Raw genomic sequence first — 18,463 nt, forward strand, 5'->3', positions numbered from 1 at the left:
GTTTCCTATTCTTTATCAATGTGTTTTACTCTAGCCAAATTGATAGTAAAACACAGTGATAAATTGCTATGTAAATGTAATTTATCATGTTTATATTATTAAATTCATATTCTTTATCATTTGTTCAACCGTAACCAAATTGGTTACAGTAAAACACAGTGCTAAATTGCATGTAAATATCATTATTATTAAATGTTTCCTATTCTTTATAATTGTGTTTAACCAAATTAGTTATATTAAAATACAGTGCTAAATTGCTATGTAAATGTCATTTATCAAATTATTAAATGTTTCCTATTCTTTATCATTGTGTTTTACTATAACCAAATTGGTTATAGTAAAACACAGTGATAAATTGCTATGTTAATGTCATTTATCATTATTATTAAATGTTTCCTATTCTTTATTATTGTGTTTTACTCAAACCAAATTGGTTATAGTAAAACACAGTGCTAAATTGCTATGTAAATGTCATTTATCATATTATTAAATGTTTCCTATATCATTGTGTTTTACTCTAACCAAATTAGTTATGTAAAACACAGTACTAAATTGCTATGTAAATGTCATTTATCATATTATTAAATGTTTCCTATTCTTTATCATTGTGTTTTACTCCAACCAAATTGGTTATAGTAAAACACAGTACTAAATTGCTATGTAAATGTCATTTATCATATTATTAAATGTGTCCTATTCTTTATCATTGTGTTTTACTCTAACCAAATTGGTTATAGTAAAACACAGTGCTAAATTGCTATGTAAATGTCATTTATCATTATTATTAAATGTTTCCTTTTCTATATCATTGTGTTTTACTCTAACCAAATTGGTTATAGTAAAACACAGTGCTAAATTGCTATGTACATGTCATTTATCAAATTTGTAAATGTTTCCTATTATTTATCTGATTATATAGTAAAACACTGTGCTAAATTACTATTGTATTATGGACGAGTTCCGAGAAGAAGTATTCAAAGCTACAACCAATCAGAACAGTGTTAATCAATATAATCTATGGCTACAACCAATCAGAAACGTCCAAATCGCAATAACCCCTAGGCTAATAGCAATTATTGGCCCGAGTAGCATTTAAACCAGACGTTGCGAGGTTTAAAAAGTAAAACATGATTTACTCGCCAGTTTGGTATAGTTTATATACCTGGTCTGCGCCCAGAGAAAAGCAACATGGTAAAATGAAAGGTAAGAAAGGCAATAAACACGAAGGAAAACCTGATGGTCGGGTTGGAAGACTAGACGAATCAACAATTGGTTATTATAGAAGAGTTTCTGATGCGCTAAAAGAAGGTTTTGAAGAAGAGGAACATCGAAGTAAGTTAATTATTCACATAAAAACGATTCGATAGGCTAAGCCTAATAAGCTAGCCTACTTTACATGGTGTTTGATATTATGATCAGCTTGATGATCCTGTCTCTGTTACTGGCATCCGAGACATGGTCATTTCGTCCTATTTCTTGTTTTATTATTGCTGTAGTGTTAATGCATGGTTAATGTTATGCGCAATTAAAACGATTTGCGGAATTTGAATTTGATTTCCTTGCGCAATTTGATCAATCAAAATACTAAATTTAAATTGCGCATGTTGTGATTTTAGGTTGGTGCTGGAATGGCCTGATAATTAAAGCTACTAGGCTTACCTTAGTCAGTCCCGCTTGTCCTAAATCACACAAGATCCGAAAGCAGCAAATCCAAATATATTGGTCAATTCCGTTATGTCCGTTTCTCTTTAGTTCCTGCTTCGAATAGACCGGTTCAGGCGGCGTCGAGGTCCCACGTTAACATTTGCATACCCCCGGTATGCAAATCGGTAAAGCCCTCGTTCGGTTGGAAGGGTGGTCTGTTTACCCAGCGGGCGCCGTTCACAACACCTCCTCCTAGCCAGGAGCCACTCCCAAGCCCACCGCACAGCCGTTCCTCGCCAATCTCCCTCTCTGTGGGGTAAGTGGTTGGATCGCCAAACATGGCAATCCCGCCTACCACTTCCACAGGCTGTGTTCCACTTCTCACCCGCACTGCTCGCTCCACGTCCCAGAGGTCCGCTCGTCGGGAAAGTTGCAGGTCCCTCTGCAACCGGTCCAGATGGAAACAGGCGTCAAACACTTTGGGCGCCGAACCAAGCGAGGCCGATGTACCCAGCACAATCAGTGGCGCCGCCACCGATCTACCATCCTTCGGTGCCGGGGCATCGCGCTTGGTCGGTCGGTCGCTCTCCATGCTCTCTACCTGCCGCTTTCCTCTTCGTCGGCTTTTTGGTGGTCTGGTCCACTGCCGGCTCCTCCTCCTCAGCCCGACGACCACACTCCTTCAACAGCTCTTCACCAAAAGAAGCGATGAGAGCCATCACACAGCGCCAGTGTATGAGAGCCGATGGGTGACTGATAACCGGAGCTATCGTGAGAGGCGGGGGCCTCTTTCCTCCAATCACCCGGGTCAGCATAAGGATGCTGGACGTTCAGGAGACATCTCAAGTCCTCTGGTGTTCTGCCTTTACCAAGGCCCTCCGCTGCCAAGCTGGTGAGTGCCCGCCACTGCACTCGTGCCCTCCGCCAAGAACTTCGTTCCAGTGGTCGAAAACATGCCGGGGCATGCATCTTTGTGACGTGGACCCGCATGTTGCTCACTGGACCACATCCCAGATGGCATTTTGGTTTCTGCTTGGCTGGGGTGCTCGCCACCGGGCAAGCCCCTCTCGTATCCCCAGCCACTGCTTCTTCTTTCGGGGTCATCAGACGGCAGATTGGTTTCCCCTTGGCTGGGGTGCTCGCTGCCGGGCAAGCCCCTCCCGTATCCCCAGCCACCACTTCCCCTTTCGGGGTCGATTCCTCCTGTGCACCCGGCTTAGCCAGGAGCACATCATCCTCCATTTCGGAAATCTCCGTCTCACTTCCGTCAGCGAACGGTAACTGATCATATCTGAGGAAGAAGAGAAGGTAAACGTGAGTACTTAATTGTTAACTGAGGACTTGCAGCCCGCACATCGATATAAGTCGATGTCCAAGGCCTCAGATGGTGCAATATTCACACATGCACCGTGGTACCACACCTCGCAATAGTCACATTGTATCATAAATGAGCCGGCCCAGGGCTGGCGACATAGACAATACAACGGTCCTGCATCCGGATCTGTAGGTGAAGAAAGAGAAGGTATATTAAAATCAGCCAGCCATTTAGGAAGTTGTCGATCCCGACAGGGCTTCAGCTTTAAAACCACCGTCTTATTTCTCAGCTGCACCTGAAATAAACAAGAACTAATAACCTTAGTAATAATACCGGGCCCTTTCCAAGGGGGACACAATTTCTTGCACTTTCCCCGAGGGATAGCGTTGTCAAGAACGTAGACTTTGTCCCCACATTGGTATGGACGTTCCAGTACTCGAAGATCATAGTCCCGTTTCATTCTCTTCTGAGTCTGCTTTAGCGTTTCCCTAGCGATGCCATGGGCATCACGGATCGCTTTTACCAAATCTTTAACGTAGCTGGCGGCTTCCTGCTCATCGGTGGACCGGCATTCTCCGAGACATGAGATCAGCTGGTAAATTAACCTCTCGGCCCAGCATCAGCATGTTTGGAGTGAAACCAGTTGAGCGGTTCTCGTCCAGTCCAGAACAGGTGCCAAGTCAGGATCACTCGTTTGATGTTGCCGTAGCTCGTCCAGTGAGTAACCCCAACACTTGGCTCCCTTCGGGCGTAGCTGTACTGCAGCCACTCGTCCACCATCATCGTCCTGTAGGAAAGAAAACTGAATCGTACCGTTAGTAGCAGTCCGTGATACCTCTATACTTACCTGTCCACCGGGGTCCGGGTGGTCCACGGCTACCTGGTGTACGTGGGCGATGGGCACAACGTCGTCTACTTCATCCTGGAACGCTGACCATCTTGCATCTGCTCGTTGACAGTACGAACAGCCCCCACAGGGAAGCCCTTCAAGCGCAGGCCGTTCGTGGCTACTGTCATGAGTTTCTGGTCGGCGAGAAAGAGCATCGGCGTTGCCATGGTGTTGTCCTCAGCGGTGTTCAATCAGCAGGTGGTACTGGCTCAGCTCCTCGATCCACCGAGCGAGTTGCCCCTGTGGTTGCTTGAAGTTGAGGAGCCAGGTCAGGCTGTTGTGATCAGTCCGCACTCTAAAAGGTCTGCCTAGAAGGTAGTGCCTAAAATGCCTTGTCATGAACACAATTGCTAGCAACTCCTTGCGTGTAGTGCAATAGTTCCGTTGTTCATGAGTTAGACGGGCACTTGCGTATGCAATTACCTTCTCTTTACCTTCCTGTACCTGGAGCAGCTCGCCTCCTAGCGCTTGATCCGAAGCGTCGACATCCAGAATAAATTCATCAGTCCCGTTCGGCAAGGCGAGTAGAGGAGGTTGAACGAGAGCAGCTTTCAGGCCGGTGAACGCTTGTTGTTGCTTGTCACAGGATCCGGTGCTACCTCCTCTGTATTTACAGGCTTGGCCATCGGGCCCAGCTTGGAGATAGTTGACGAGCCATCATCTTCCTGGCCAGCTTCCAGAACCGGGTTAGGTCGTCGGCCCTCTGACCCAACCCTTACTCGTTTAACGGATCCTGCTCATTGCCACTAACCTGACGCAAACGGCTCGCTAACCTCGGACACTCCCTGCGGAATTGTCCCACCTCCTTACATTCAAAGCAAGCTAGTTCGCCTGGTCTCATGAAACGCATGAGCTGATCCAATTGATTCCGCATGGCGGCAATCTCCGTGTTCACGGTGTTCTCCACATCTCTCTACTCCTGCTACTATCAGTATCAGTACCATCTCTACTAAGGTCACTATCGCTGGTCGATGGAGATCGACGGCGAGCCCTAGTTTTAGACCTAGCGTTTTTAGATAGTCTCCTGGGGAGTCTTTCCTCCTCGTCCTCCCTAGTGCTAAAACACGAGTCTAAGGTTATTGGAGATGGCTTTTTGATGTAGCTCCTACGTTGTGTTGACCTACTCTTACTTCTATCCTGGTCAGAACGCCCAGCGGAGGTGGACGGCATATAAGCCCTAAGCCCACCTTCGAGATGACGAGGATCACTAGCAGGTCCTGCAGTATAATACGTACCTGGTACGTCTAATAAAGGAGTAGCCTGGGGCGATGAGAGGACGTGGTATCGACCACTATGGCCCCCGTCATTTTGCACCCTGTATGCCCCTTCTATATCTACTGGTTGTGCGACCTGCGACCCCCTTCTGGCCGCTCTATTTTGTTTTTCCACTAGAGGTGACACATTATCAATCATCTGGCCTACGCCTCCACCTAAACTCGGATTCGGTTGAAAATCCAGGTAGTCAACTAACCTGGCAGTACCGGCTACTCCGTGTATCTGGTGAATATTAGAGGACGTAATGTTGCCATGGGTAGCCCGCCATTTAACTATTCTAGTTGCTCGTTTTTTCCCTACATTAGGGACTCCATAAAGGTCTTGCACTGAGCAAAAGTTAACTAGAACCTTATTAGACATGATCTAAAAATTGTCTCTCTTCTATTGGGTTGTTATGCTCCTAAATCTAGTTACAGTGTATGACAGATGTTATTAAGCAAAGAGTACGATACAAATTAAAATACTGCCAGACGTAATAAAAATTACAGGCCCAACAGTAGAATCAAATATCGTATATGCAGTAACACACACACAATATTGCAAAATGGCTGTTGGAGATGCAAATATAATAAAATATTTCACCAGCCAACCTGCAATGAAAAGCAACTAGATTATTCAAAAAGACGTCCATACAGTTAACAACACTTACCACTAAACCTTCCCCCGATGCAAAGAAAGGAGAGCGATAATGCCACTGTGAAGTTAACACAATATCATACGCACAGCCAGTATAATTTCTCAAGATGAAAAACCTGACTGACAGACGAAAAAGATGTTATCAAAAAAAAAACAATCAAGGTTAAAAATTAGTGGTGCCACTCAGTTCAACGGCCACGCCTAGTACCCCACCAGGTGATACGGCCTAATAAACTGCCCACTAATACTTCAACTATATCAAAATAAATACAACTCCCGGTACGTATCGACTACCCCGTCGATACGCTAATCAGCAAGTATCCAAATGCCACAATACTGCGTGATTAACTTTACCAGTATGTTATACCTTCAATAAATATACCAACTTCAATAAACTAACAAATGCACCGTAAGCACAATAAGTTAATAGGTTTCGGAGGACGAAATACCTCGCGATCGACCCGATCACGTTAAGAATGCAAAGCAATCAAGGTTCCCGCCTCTCCAAAAAAAAATATATTCCGAGCTTTTGCTCGCAGCGCCAATGTTGTGATTTTAGGTTGGTGCTGGAATGGCCTGATAATTAAAGCTACTAGGCTTACCTTAGTCAGTCCCGCTTGTCCTAAATCACACAAGATCTGAAATTTGGTCAATTCCGTTATGTCCGTTTCTCTTTAGTTCCTGCTTCGAAAAGACCGGTTCGGGCGGCGTCGAAGTCCCACGTTAACATTTGCATACCCCCGGTATGCAAATCAAGCTATCGGGGCGACGCCCTCGTTCGGTCGGAGGGGTGGTCTGTTTACCCAGCGGGCGCCGTTCACAACACGCATAACATAACATTAACACAGTGCCATCATAATAATTAAAGTTTGATAATATTAATATATAGGCATTACAATACTAGGCCTCTATAGTAATATAAAATATTATTTATAATATGACTGACAATATTACTAATCCAATTAATTCATTAAAAAAATTGACTGGTGGTAGGCCAAAAACAACAAGTAATGTTGATTGAATTTTATTTTTAAGGTGTATTTCTAAAAAATGTATTCAATGAATTGAAAGATAAAGAATTGGAGATATCTCGGAACCAAACAGCGAGCCACATTCTCGAAGACTTATTGCAGTATGCAGATGCAAGTCAGATTGAAGAATTCATAAATGGAATAACAAAAGACCTTGAAACAGCTGTCCATGATAGATTTGCATGCCATGTGGTGCAAACAGCTCTCAGCAAGGCTGGGAATTTCATTCAATCTGGGGAAAACCGTTCGGCACTTTCAGAATTAATTTTGAAAATCTCAAAAACATTTCTTGAATTTGTTGAAGATGTTGTCATGGATACGTATGCTAGTCACGTTTTTAAGACGATCATTGAGGTGTTGAGTGGTGTAAAAGTGACTGAAGAAGTTTCAAGGAGCAGATTGTCTCGCTCACAGCAGAGAGGTACTGCTTTCAAGTTTTATTAACTGTTGTATTTTCCAGTTTTAAATTAAATTTAAAAAAATCAAACTGTTCATTTACTCTAAAATAAATTCTTTTCTTTCTTCGTTTATTTTATTTGTAAATAATTAGCTTGTCTATGTTTTGGTATCTTCCCTCATTATCTTTTTTTACTGTTAAACATATTATTTTGAAAACCAATTATTTTTTTTAGAAGGTCTGGGGTCTCTATCATACAAACCTCCTCTGGTTTTCTGAGATCCCATTTCATCATTTTCTTGAATCATTATACATATTATTATTTTATTGTGATTTGATGAATAAATGTATTTGTTTTGTAACTTTAAGTTACCACAACTGAGAAATAATTAGTATAGTAATAAACTTACTTTAAACATAAATATGTACAGTAGTGTTGCCTTCATTGACACTATTGTATCTCTCTGTTTTCTAGGTAAATCTGTGGAAGCTACCACTGACAAAACTGGACAAGAACAATTGCCTGAGGAATTTGCAGAATATTTAAATGAATTTATATCCAAAATAAAGGAACTTCCTAATTTATCAGGTAGCTACTTTGATACTTTATGTAGATAAATGAATGACTCAAGTTATATTTAACAATTTTTCACAATTACGGGATAAAAAGGTCAACTCTTCAATCATCAAACTGTTTATAATAGTTTAGTACTTCATTTTTATCTCTTTAAAATGGATATGAAGTGTTCCAAAAATGTTCATTTTAAGTTTTCAAGACATAGCATGGAGCTATAAACAGCTCCATGGACGTAGTATATACTGTTAGTGTTACATACCGCTGACTAAATAGTAAATTTCGGAGATTACAATAAAGCTTAATAAGTAACAGTCCTAAGAAATGGAAAACATTTGCTTGTGAAGTCACAAGTGGATACAAAGTGGATTGTACAAAGGAGACAGCAATTTTGGGGTTAATCGTCCACTGAGCCAAAACTATTTTGATTTTTACTTATCCGCTTGGCAGTTTCATTCTTAAATAATTAATGCATCGTAAATCATTGAAATTATAGAATATTTCCTACAAATTTTTTTTTTAGTTGATTTTTCCATTTTTTTTCATGCTCATTTTTACCGAAACATTCAGCCACAAACCTATAAAGCTATGTACACAAAGCGATAATGCACTAGATGCGCTCTTTCTTTTTTCTTTGTAGATGCCATTTCATTTTCCGATCACTATACAGTAGCTTCAGCAGCATAAATGTAGGCCTAGGGCCATCAATTAATACCCTCATAAATGGATGTCGTCTTATGATTTTGTGTTTTAGAGTTGCTTTTGCATCCGGTAGCCAGTACTGTTTTAGAAGCTTTGCTGCTTGTGTTGCATTCTACAGATGAGACAAAATGCCAAAAGCTCAGTAAAGTGGTCCTAAAGAGATGTAGTAACGTGTTGCAGAAAACAGAATCACCTACTCAAGACAGGTACTAACACAATCTTACAATCAGACTGCATTAGTATACGCATTTCAACTTTTGTATTGTTTTAGTTACGTTCTTTTTATACTTCTTTACTTTTGTTTTTTGTAAGTAGTTTTGTATACTGAAACGAACTTGTTAAAAACACTATATTAAGTGATCAAGTTTTCCGTTTTCAAATAAAGTTATTATTATTATGCTGAATTATATCACCAACTGATTATTTTAAAACGCTCCTCTTTCTGTTTACAAAAAATAAAGATAATTTATTCACTCGCATGATATGTGTTATCTTGTAGGTGGATTACATAAAAAAATAGAATATTTATCACTTAATTTTACAATTTTCAGGCCCTGAAGATCCAGACACTGCCTTCCAAAATGTATTTAAAAAAAAGATCATATCTTTTCTAATTATTAGCCAGTCATGTCTTGTCTTTTCTATAACTGTCTTTTTTAAAATTTATTTATTTGTTAAGACTCACCCATCACAAGATGTTTTTGTTCATCTTTCCGGGCATCTGCCTTCAAACTCCAACCTTTTATCTTATTGCATTGTACTTTTTTGTGTCAGATTTTGTAAATAAATGAAAAATGAAAATGGGTTCCTATTTGAAAATCCTGGATATAGGGCAAATTACTAAAAAAGAATAACCAGACAGGTTCTTAAATCTCTCTACACTATCAAACTTTATGTAAAAAAAATATGTGATATTCCCATATATGGACATGATGATGTCATATCACTACCATATTTGGGCACTTCATACTTAATTTGATAGTGTAGACAAAGCTTTAAACTTCTCACTTGTTTTTTTTTTTAGCAAACCGCCTCTCCTGATGGTAGACACAATCGGCAGTCACTTGCTGGAGATTCTTATTCGGGTTTCATCTGAGAAGGAATTCCGCAAGCTGTACAAGAAACACTTTGCTGGATGTCTTGCACCTATAATGTTACACACAATAGCAAATCATATTGTGCAGACGATATTGCAGAAAGTTAGCACAGAAGAACAGGTTAATAGGCCCAATTATACTAGGACAATCAACGATAAATATGAACTTTTCTTACATAAAACAAAAGAATTTTTATTAAACGTTTTCATTCGTTTTACATATTGCAAGATTCTACTCATCCCATGCATTAGACTGCCTTTGATGAAAATAATATTTTCACATGTCGAGTCAACGTCATGATTTGTAAGAGCAAAAATATTGTGACAATACAACTATTTTATTACTTGGCAAAATAGAATTTTACCAAGTATAGTACTTGCTTTGTTTGTTTGTTAGCACGATACTCCTACAATTTTTGAAGATTTTTCAGTGTAAATAGGTATCATGTATAAACATGCCTATTGAAATTCAAGAAAATCGATTCATTAATAACTCCACAAATAAAAAAATCTGTGGCAATATTTTGCCAAGTACAGTACTTCACTCAGTTTCTGAGTGCTTTCCTTTTTCTTATTGCTTATGACGTCATTTGATTGAATTAAAAGTATATTAAAATACATATCATTCTCTTTTTAGCTTGAAATGATATTTGATGAGATGTACAACCATTTTGAGGATCTGCTTGCTGTTAATCATATCCAGGTTTTACAGAGGCTAGCTGAGGCTTGTGTCAGAGTTGGCATTAAACAAAGTATGTCAACAACAATTAAGTTTTCAATTTATATGAAAAAGGAAACTTCCTACAGTAATTAAGAATTGTGCTAATATACAGTTATATATTGTAGTATAGTACAATAATTTTGTTTGAACCTATTTTCGCCAATGTTACTGCTTTTTCTCCCAGTTTGTATATTGCTACAATATTCAGTTCTACAATTTTTATAGTATAATGTATTTTAAGTAGAAACAGTTTATCTCCTATAGTAGTTGTAGTACTGTAGAGTCTACTAATACAATTATTATGCAAGTAGGTTTTGCATATTCTTGTGAGGGCGTGTGACGCAGTGTGTTGGACGTTGGACTATTGATCATGAGTTCAAAGCTCATCACATTGCTTGTATCCTTGCCTCTCTCTACCCAAGTGTACAAATGGGTACCTGGTATAGTTCAAAACTGGCTGCAGCATTATATGAGTATGTTTCCATTTGGTTTGATCCAAAACATTAGCGTGGTAATAATGTGAAGCGCTTAGAGGCTTTGTGCATTAAGTGCTATATAAGAACGACATATTATTATTATATTCAAAAGTTCTTACACTAACCTTACATTTTTCAGATGAATTCATTGAAGGTCTGTTGATAGCTTTTCATTGCTACGACCCCAAGTCTAAACAGACAAGTTGCGTTACGCTTTTGTGCTCATTGAAAACTTATGATGTATACTATGGCGCCAATGAGGTACGGTATTTATTAAATGTTCACAATCACAAAATACTATATACACAGCATACCTTTCAATTCATGTATTTCAATTGTAAAGAATGAATGCATATTTTTGCTGAAACTAAAGCTGTTTACAACAGTGAAGTTGTTCCCTGATATAATATAACAAAGTAGGTTATAAATTATCACCTAGAGGTTAAGGGTTAATGATATTCCGCTGAGAGGTCTTCAGGCATTTCCACTTCAGCTGCTCCGCCTAATTGCTTAACACAACATAGAAGTCCAATTCCCTATGTTTTTTTAATCCAATTTAAGGTCACAAACTACATTTTATATAAAAATAAATACTATATGGTCCTATTGTGATAACTTTTTTCGTCTTTAAACGGTTAAAAATGTGAAAAATAAGGTAGGTAAATAAGGTAAGGTAGGTAGTGCATTGTTTCTTTCTTTTTATCATAAAAAAAACCGTACATTGAAGACAAGGAATGATATTGTTTAATGTTTTTAAAGTAATATATATGAATTATTTTTACAAAACATAAACAATTGTAGGGAATGGATTTCAAAGTTTTTTTTTTGATTATATGAACTATTTTTATGAAAAAAATGTAACATTTGAATTACTGTATAGGAAGAAACTCCGAAGCCTGTAGTCTCTCTTCCATTCAACATTCAAGGCTCTCTGCTTCTCCAGCAAATGTTCAAATTCAAGAACTGCAAAACAATCATTTCAAGTTTCTTAGCTGTGTCACCAGATGACCTTGTTGCTATGGCATGCAATTCATGTGGCAGCCATATTATCGATGCATTCTTACAATGCGCAGTTGTTGGTGAAAAGAAAAGAGAACAATTCGTTCAGAAGCTACAGGTGAGTACACATAACCTGAACACATCATGTTTAGATGAAGATTGCCTATAGACAGATCCAAGGGTGGGTTTTAAAAATTACAGTGCAAAAGATAGGACATTAGGTTACATTCAGCTCTTTATTTCAGTTTGTAATAGAAAAGAACTTCTAAACTGCTTTCACACATCGCGGCCGAATTCGGTCCGTCGCCCTTGAGAAAAATATTATGAATATTGATCATGCTTTCACATCGAGCTCGAATTTTCCAGTGTCAAGCGAGGTCATATATTATCACTGAGAATATTGGTCAAAAGAAAAAAGTTGTATGATTTCAGAAAACAAATGGCTTCTTGATACATCACTCTGAATTCGGAGTCCGAATCTGGTACGGATTCAAATCGTACGATTTAGGACGATGCTTTACCACTAAAACCCATTTCCCACAATGTTTTTCTCAGGGTACAATATGAAAGCAGCTTTAAGGGGACACACTGTATTTTCATTTTAAATTAATCTTTATATTTTTTCTAGGGGAATTTTATGAAACTATGTTGTGATAAAAATGGCAGCCGGACAATTGATACAATGTGGAAATTTGCCAACTTGAAAATTAAATTCATAATCATCGAAGAGCTGGCGCCAAAAGATCGCCTTCTGCAGTCGGATCGTTACGGGCGGTTCATTTTCAAGAATCTTGCTGTTGACCTGTTCAAGAAAAAGAAGAATGAATGGAAAGAACTACAAAATAGGGAGATTCGTAAACAACGAATGTTAAAGGAACTGGTATCGGACTCTGTTGAAGTAAAAGGTAATAGAGGATTCCATTAAAGAACCTTGGCTGAAGACTATTCAGGAGACACTTTCCTGTGAAACCAACAGGGGGAATATAAATAATAATAATGTGTCGTTCTTCTAAACGCTTCACATTATTACCCTGGTAATTTTCTTTGGATCAAACACGTATGGAAATATACTCACATAATACAGCTAGTCTTGATCTAACCGGGTTCCCATTTATACACCTAGGTGAAGAGAGAGGCAAATGCAAGTAAAGTATCTTCCCTAAGGATACAAGCAATGCGACATGAGTTGGACTCGCGATCAAATAGTCCCAACACACTGCGCCACACGCCCTTGGATCCATGGATTTCTATTGTTCCATCTGTCAATACAATCTTTTTCCTTTTTGGTAAAGCTCTGTCTACACTATCAAACTTTATGTGACAAAAAGAATGTGATGTGCCCATATATGGACATAGTGACATCATATCACTACCATATTAGGGCACATCAACAACTAGTTTGATAGTGTATACAGAGCGTTATATGTCCCTTCAGTTATGTTTTGATATTGAGTTTTTAATTTCAATTTTGTATTAACAGAAAAGGATGGACAAGAAGAAGTGAGGAAAGAAGAGTTGGTATGCATATCACTAAACCTTTTTTTTTGTGCCATGTATTAATTAAAAATATTCAGAATTCTATCTAAAGCTTTGTCTACACTATCAAACTAGTTTGACAAAAAAAGTGTGATGTGCCCACATATGGTAGTATTATGACATCATCATGCCCATATATGAGCACATCACATTCACCCTAAAACTATGAGGATTATCTTATGTAGATTACAACTGATGCAAGTGACCAAATTGGGGAGATATTTGATGGCATTGCTAAGAAAAAAAAGACGAAAAGTAAAGTGCTTGATGAAGAGGATGTACTTGAACCAAAAAAGAAGAAAAAGAAAAAATAATGTACAGTAGCAAGAAAAACACATTTTAAAATGAAGATTTTATTTTTTTTGTGAAAAGAATAAATTAAATACTCTATAAATACCATTACAAATACCATTTTGATGACACAAAATTCTGGTGTTCTAAGAAGCTCTTCTTCTAATACAGAGAATTGTTCATTAATCCTGAGCAGTAGCGAACGAAAGGCTAGCTAGCAAGATGTGGCTTCAGTTAATATTTAAAATCTATGTTGTACACTGCATAAAAACCGAAAAGTCATTTACATGCTCATATGTTTCTGTCAGTGTGCAAGATGACTGTTAGACTCAATAGCTGTGTGCCTGTTTGAATCATGATTGTCAGTTTTCTTGTAAAGAACTAAAAAGTATTTCATTCTGGTAAATCATTGTCCTCTTTTTCTTCTTCATTGTCCTCTATGTCATAATCATGATGTACATCTATTTGTCCAAACACTCTTTGTAACATTTTCAACGTCTGTTGCTGAATGTTGTCAACGTACTCTGGTGGACAATAGTCATCATAACTTGATCTGGAACAATAATTTAATATTAAAAATACTGTACGTTTATAATGTGGAAAATGTCAATATTCATTATCATTAATATTTCATAATTACTCTTTCTGGGCCTGGAAAGTATATCTGTGTATATAAGACTTCCTACTAATGTAGTGGTAAATATTGTGCTTTGTGTGACTACCTCTCATAAGCGACCACCTCATAAGGGACCTGGAAGTATATCTGTACATACATGCTCTTGCCTACTACTGTAGTACTACACAGGTAAATACAAGTATCCCACAGTTACACAGTGGTGTAAACCAGATGCCTGAGGCCCCTGGTTTGGGGACCCTAAGTAGCCCTCCAATGCTGGATGTTTTTAGCCTCTTTTTTCCTGCTGCTCAGGGGCCCCTGGGTTTACAGACCCTTCACACCTGTTCCGACCAGCAAATCAAATTGAACGTCAATGTTCTGTTTTCACGTACCTACGCACATATCGATTGGCGCATAACCGCATGGACATTTGCTTTGCTGGCACCGGACTGAAACCGTGCCAGAATAGGTGTGAAAGACCCTTTAGCCAGTGAGCGATTATAGCCGTTATGCCACTGACATTACAGCATACTGTATTAGTCTTTGTCTTTAGTGCCTTGAGAAATTACATTACAGTATATATACCTTGACATTGTAATCAAAGTAGGTCTTGGTAACTTGGCAACCAACGTTTCTGCAGCAGCCATTAAGCTCTTTATCTCCTCCTCTGTGCTAATGTGATGAGGTAGCTCAGGATCAGTGTTGTCACATGACATACCAGCAGAGTGTATCAGCTCCCAGTCTGGAGCCTCTGGACTTGTTTCATGTATACTGGCAATAAGTTGACTTATATCAGAATAACACCTGAATTAAACATTTTATTATTATTATATATATTCTTATTAATTTGAAATACAGGACAATTTCTGATGAGGGAACTTGGAGCAATACTGTATATGTTTTAACCAAAGATCTTAGAAGGCTACTTCAATGCATTAGAATCACGAAACGCATGGAGAGTTTCTCTGCCAGCAAAACAACCAATCAGGCACGGCAATATCACTACGCTGCGCATTAGTTCTTTGGGGCGACGGGGGAGCCAAGAGCCTATTAACTTTCTTGGGCCCTGAAGCCATTCCCCTTAAGAATTTAAAGTATTAAATCATAAGTAAATATAACGCAAGTAAAAAGAATTAAAAACATACTTAAACTGCTTTATTTCATTGGTAAGTGGAATGACCTTAAGGTCAGCCTTCAACGCAAGCTCCAACTCTATCAATTGTCTTGTTCTAACTTTCTGACATTCATTTACTGCACTTATTGAATCATCAGCGGGTCCTATAAAGTCATAAAGATTCTTGAGAACGTCATACTGTTCCTAGAAATTGAAAGATTTGATTAAATGTATAGTGCATGCAGTTGATCTCGTCTTCGTTTACTGTGCAGAACAGTGTCTTGGGTATAGTTGCACATGTGGACTAGATGCCATATACGCCCCTATTGTTGGGCAGTGACAATTTGTCTTTTTAAAGCTCTGTCTACAATATCGAACTAGTTTGACAAAAAAAAGTGTGATGTGCACAAATATGGTAGTGATATGCTTAAATATGGTAGTTATTTATGTGCACATCACATTTTTTGTCACATAAAGTTTGATATTGTAGACATAGCTTAGCAATGACAGAGGCCAAGATGGATTAGTACACCAAGTAAACTCCCTGTGTACACTGGACCTATTGTACGTCCTTATCCAAGTATACTCATTATTTGCTTTTGACGTTTTTTGTTAAAAAATTGGTAGTTTTAATTTAATTTCCGCTTCACTTACCTCTGTATACATGTCTCTAAAGGGATTTTTCGTAGAGAAAAAATCCAAGTCAATATCAAGTAAATACGCCTTACTGCCCTCTATTGCTTTCGAAATGACCTCAAACATCTTTTCTGTGGTGTTTGTGTCATGAAATTTGTCGTCAACAATTGAAGATTGTTTGAATTGAGTTTTTGATGAAATATTATCTAACAGGCTAGAATTAGGTTTGTTAGCCATATCAGCATCCTTAATAATTTCTTTCTCAATTTTGTCTTCACTATTAACCTTATCGCTATGAGTATCAATAACAGATTTTGATTGGTTACCAGCTTGATCATTCTGAGTACCATCAGATACAGGACTTATAGTTTGATGTTTTCTAATATTTCGTTTTTTATTTATTTCTTTAGTGATTCTTTCAAGTTCTTTAAATGTCGCCCTCTTAAGAAGAGGTGTTTCCATGTCGACCACGCTAACTTTAACTTCTTTCGCATTCTCCAGTTTATCTTTTGTTGCAAAGAGCACATCACTTAAGAAGTATGAATCTGGCCAAGTAACTCTAGAAAATAAAATTGCTTGAAATTAGGAATGTATTGATTACATAAACAAAATAATAATAATACCACTTTTACATCGCCTTCCAGATCTCTGGATTACATTTATTTATTCAACTTCTCACTAACATGTAGATCCAAAGAAATTGACATATTTTAGTGAAGGATGGGACCAACAGGTGGTAGACACCTCTAAAACGGTCCAGTCCCAATTGCACAATGAAAAATGATTAGTGGCTGTGTATGACAGTGGCTGTGTGTACTAGTACCAGGGTAACCCCCTACTTGTCTCCAAAGATGTATGTACTAGGTTCTTTAAAGTGCACATGACCTAGATATGTACACTGGACCTATGGTTAATAGTCCTTATCCGAGAAGACTCGTTCTACCACCAGAACCATGAAGCAAGTTAGCCTGGAACTCTTGCCGCTGTTATAGCTATTTAATTACGGTTCCACTGTCCTAACCGCTTGGCCACTCAACACCAGGACATTGTTTTATATGGTGTGCACCCCTGTTGTGTGTTTAAAAAGCATTCTTAGTGTCTTTATTACCTTATTTTCTGTGATTCTGTATGTGTTCCTATGTGAAATGATGTCTGTCCAACCTCTAGCTGATTGGCCCAGGGTGGCTTTACCCAAACCACATGTTGTAGATGCCCTGCAAACATGGCAGGCATTATCCAATTCTCAATAGATAAACTCCTGTAAAAAAAGGAGGGCATTTATTCAAAATGATGTTCTGTGGGGGTATGGGGTCAGGGTTTATTTTTGAGAGAAGCTATTGGGGAATTAGGAATTATTGGGGAATATTCAAATTAAATACGGTAAGCATACCAGGTAGTACACATTTTTCTAAAAGCATGTATGTTTTAATTATTATTATTTAGAGACATATGTAATGTATGCGTTTTGGAGAGCAGTGGTGTAACGGCTATGAGCCCTCACTGGTTAAACCCAGGGGCCCCAGAGCTTATGGGAGCATGAGCAGTCCAATGCAACTACCCCTTAGGAGTGCTAAACCAGGGGCCTTTGAACCCACTATATTACGGAGAGGTGTTGCCAATGGGTTTCTCGTATAGTGTCGGTCAAACTCGTCTTACTCAAACAGAGCTTGCTTGTTGCAGACAATATTAGATTTCATATCTGTTGCAATCATAAGATCTGGATGTGCATCAAAGTGTACCATCACCATTCCATCCAATGGAAGATGCCTGGATCCTATGGCACGGTAAATATGTGGCAAAGCCTGCGGAAAAAAAAAGGTAAACACATTGAAGATATTGATAAGTGCGAGAAAGCATACACAATTAAATGGCAGAATTGATTGCTTTACTTGATCGATCTCATTTTAAAAAAATATTTGACATATAAATATTTTTCTAGATATATTTAAAATCTTTTTTTGTAATGAATGAAAAAAATCTAAGGTCTAGTAATAGTATACTATAGTATAGGCCCCATTTTAATAAATGTTGACACGTGGCCACTAGTGACTAAATACACTTTCTGATCACGATGGGCTGCAGTAAACCATTTAATAAATACTAAATAGGCCTAGTAGATTAGGCCTAAGCCTCTATACTGTACTATCTATATAGACTATCCTACTACAGTAGCTAGTACTTTACTAATAGGCTAGGCCTAGACTATTACTAACACCAGTAGCTAGGGCCTAAACTAGACCTAGCTAGGTCTATTCTTGCTCTGGTGGTGGTGCAGTAAAGTTGATCATGAGTTTAAAATTAAATTACATGTAATATTATTTAGGCACAAACATTCAATGGCGTTACCTCTTGGTGATTTTCTACAATGTAAACAGGCATGCATTTGTAATTCTTCAGCATTTTTTAAAGAGATAAATTTACCACCACCAATTTAATGCTTGCTCGCTCCAATAATGAAAGGGAAATCCCCTTTTTTTGCAAAAGTACCCTGGTAATATAGGTGGCGCTCGACAGG

General features: G+C 38.3%; 2 protein-coding genes across 3 annotated transcripts; one reads left to right on the forward strand and one right to left on the reverse strand.

Annotated features, from left to right (window-relative positions):
- The first annotated feature begins 1,140 nt into the window (after window positions 1-1,140).
- On the forward strand, window positions 1,141-13,702 carry LOC144847370 (nucleolar protein 9-like). The gene is made up of 11 exons (XM_078703669.1): window positions 1,141-1,332; window positions 6,795-7,211; window positions 7,663-7,776; window positions 8,516-8,669; window positions 9,488-9,680; window positions 10,197-10,311; window positions 10,896-11,017; window positions 11,637-11,873; window positions 12,384-12,660; window positions 13,236-13,273; window positions 13,477-13,702. Exons 1-11 carry the CDS (start codon window positions 1,197-1,199, stop codon window positions 13,603-13,605), a joined length of 1,932 nt encoding a protein of 643 aa, XP_078559795.1. The 5' UTR covers window positions 1,141-1,196; the 3' UTR covers window positions 13,606-13,702.
- LOC144847371 (UPF0489 protein C5orf22 homolog) lies at window positions 13,608-18,410 on the reverse strand. Of its 2 annotated transcripts, XM_078703671.1 has the most exons (7): window positions 18,295-18,410; window positions 17,605-17,750; window positions 17,057-17,206; window positions 15,967-16,507; window positions 15,344-15,516; window positions 14,784-15,002; window positions 13,608-14,135 (listed from the first exon to the last, which is right to left on the reverse strand). In XM_078703671.1, the coding sequence occupies exons 1-7, from the start codon at window positions 18,346-18,348 to the stop codon at window positions 13,976-13,978; spliced, it is 1,443 nt and encodes a 480-aa protein (XP_078559797.1). In that variant the 5' UTR covers window positions 18,349-18,410; the 3' UTR covers window positions 13,608-13,975. The 2 variants fall into 2 exon arrangements, with proteins under 2 accessions (XP_078559797.1, XP_078559798.1); XM_078703672.1 differs by lacking the exon at window positions 17,057-17,206.
- Window positions 18,411-18,463: the final 53 nt, after the last annotated feature.

The sequence above is a fragment of the Antedon bifida genome, chromosome 7 (assembly GCF_963402885.1).
Source record: "Antedon bifida chromosome 7, ecAntBifi1.1, whole genome shotgun sequence".
In the NCBI taxonomy this organism is placed as follows: Eukaryota; Metazoa; Echinodermata; class Crinoidea; order Comatulida; family Antedonidae; genus Antedon; species Antedon bifida.

What these genes read in the sequence shown, in the direction of transcription:
- LOC144847370 (XM_078703669.1), top strand. Translation starts at nt 1,197, where the DNA reads ATGAAAGGTAAGAAAGGCAATAAACACGAAGGAAAACCTGATGGTCGG. An exon ending in GTCTCGCTCACAGCAGAGAG is followed by an intron (nt 7,212 to 7,662) that starts GTACTGCTTTCA and finishes TCTGTTTTCTAG; the next exon opens with GTAAATCTGTGGAAGCTACC. An exon ending in AAGTTAGCACAGAAGAACAG is followed by an intron (nt 9,681 to 10,196) that starts GTTAATAGGCCC and finishes TTCTCTTTTTAG; the next exon opens with CTTGAAATGATATTTGATGA.
- LOC144847371 (XM_078703671.1), bottom strand. Translation starts at nt 18,348, where the DNA reads ATGCTGAAGAATTACAAATGCATGCCTGTTTACATTGTAGAAAATCAC. An exon ending in AACAAGCAAGCTCTGTTTGA is followed by an intron (nt 17,207 to 17,604) that starts GTAAGACGAGTT and finishes CTTTTTTTACAG; the next exon opens with GAGTTTATCTATTGAGAATT. An exon ending in ACTTTGATTACAATGTCAAG is followed by an intron (nt 14,136 to 14,783) that starts GTATATATACTG and finishes TTATTGTTCCAG; the next exon opens with ATCAAGTTATGATGACTATT.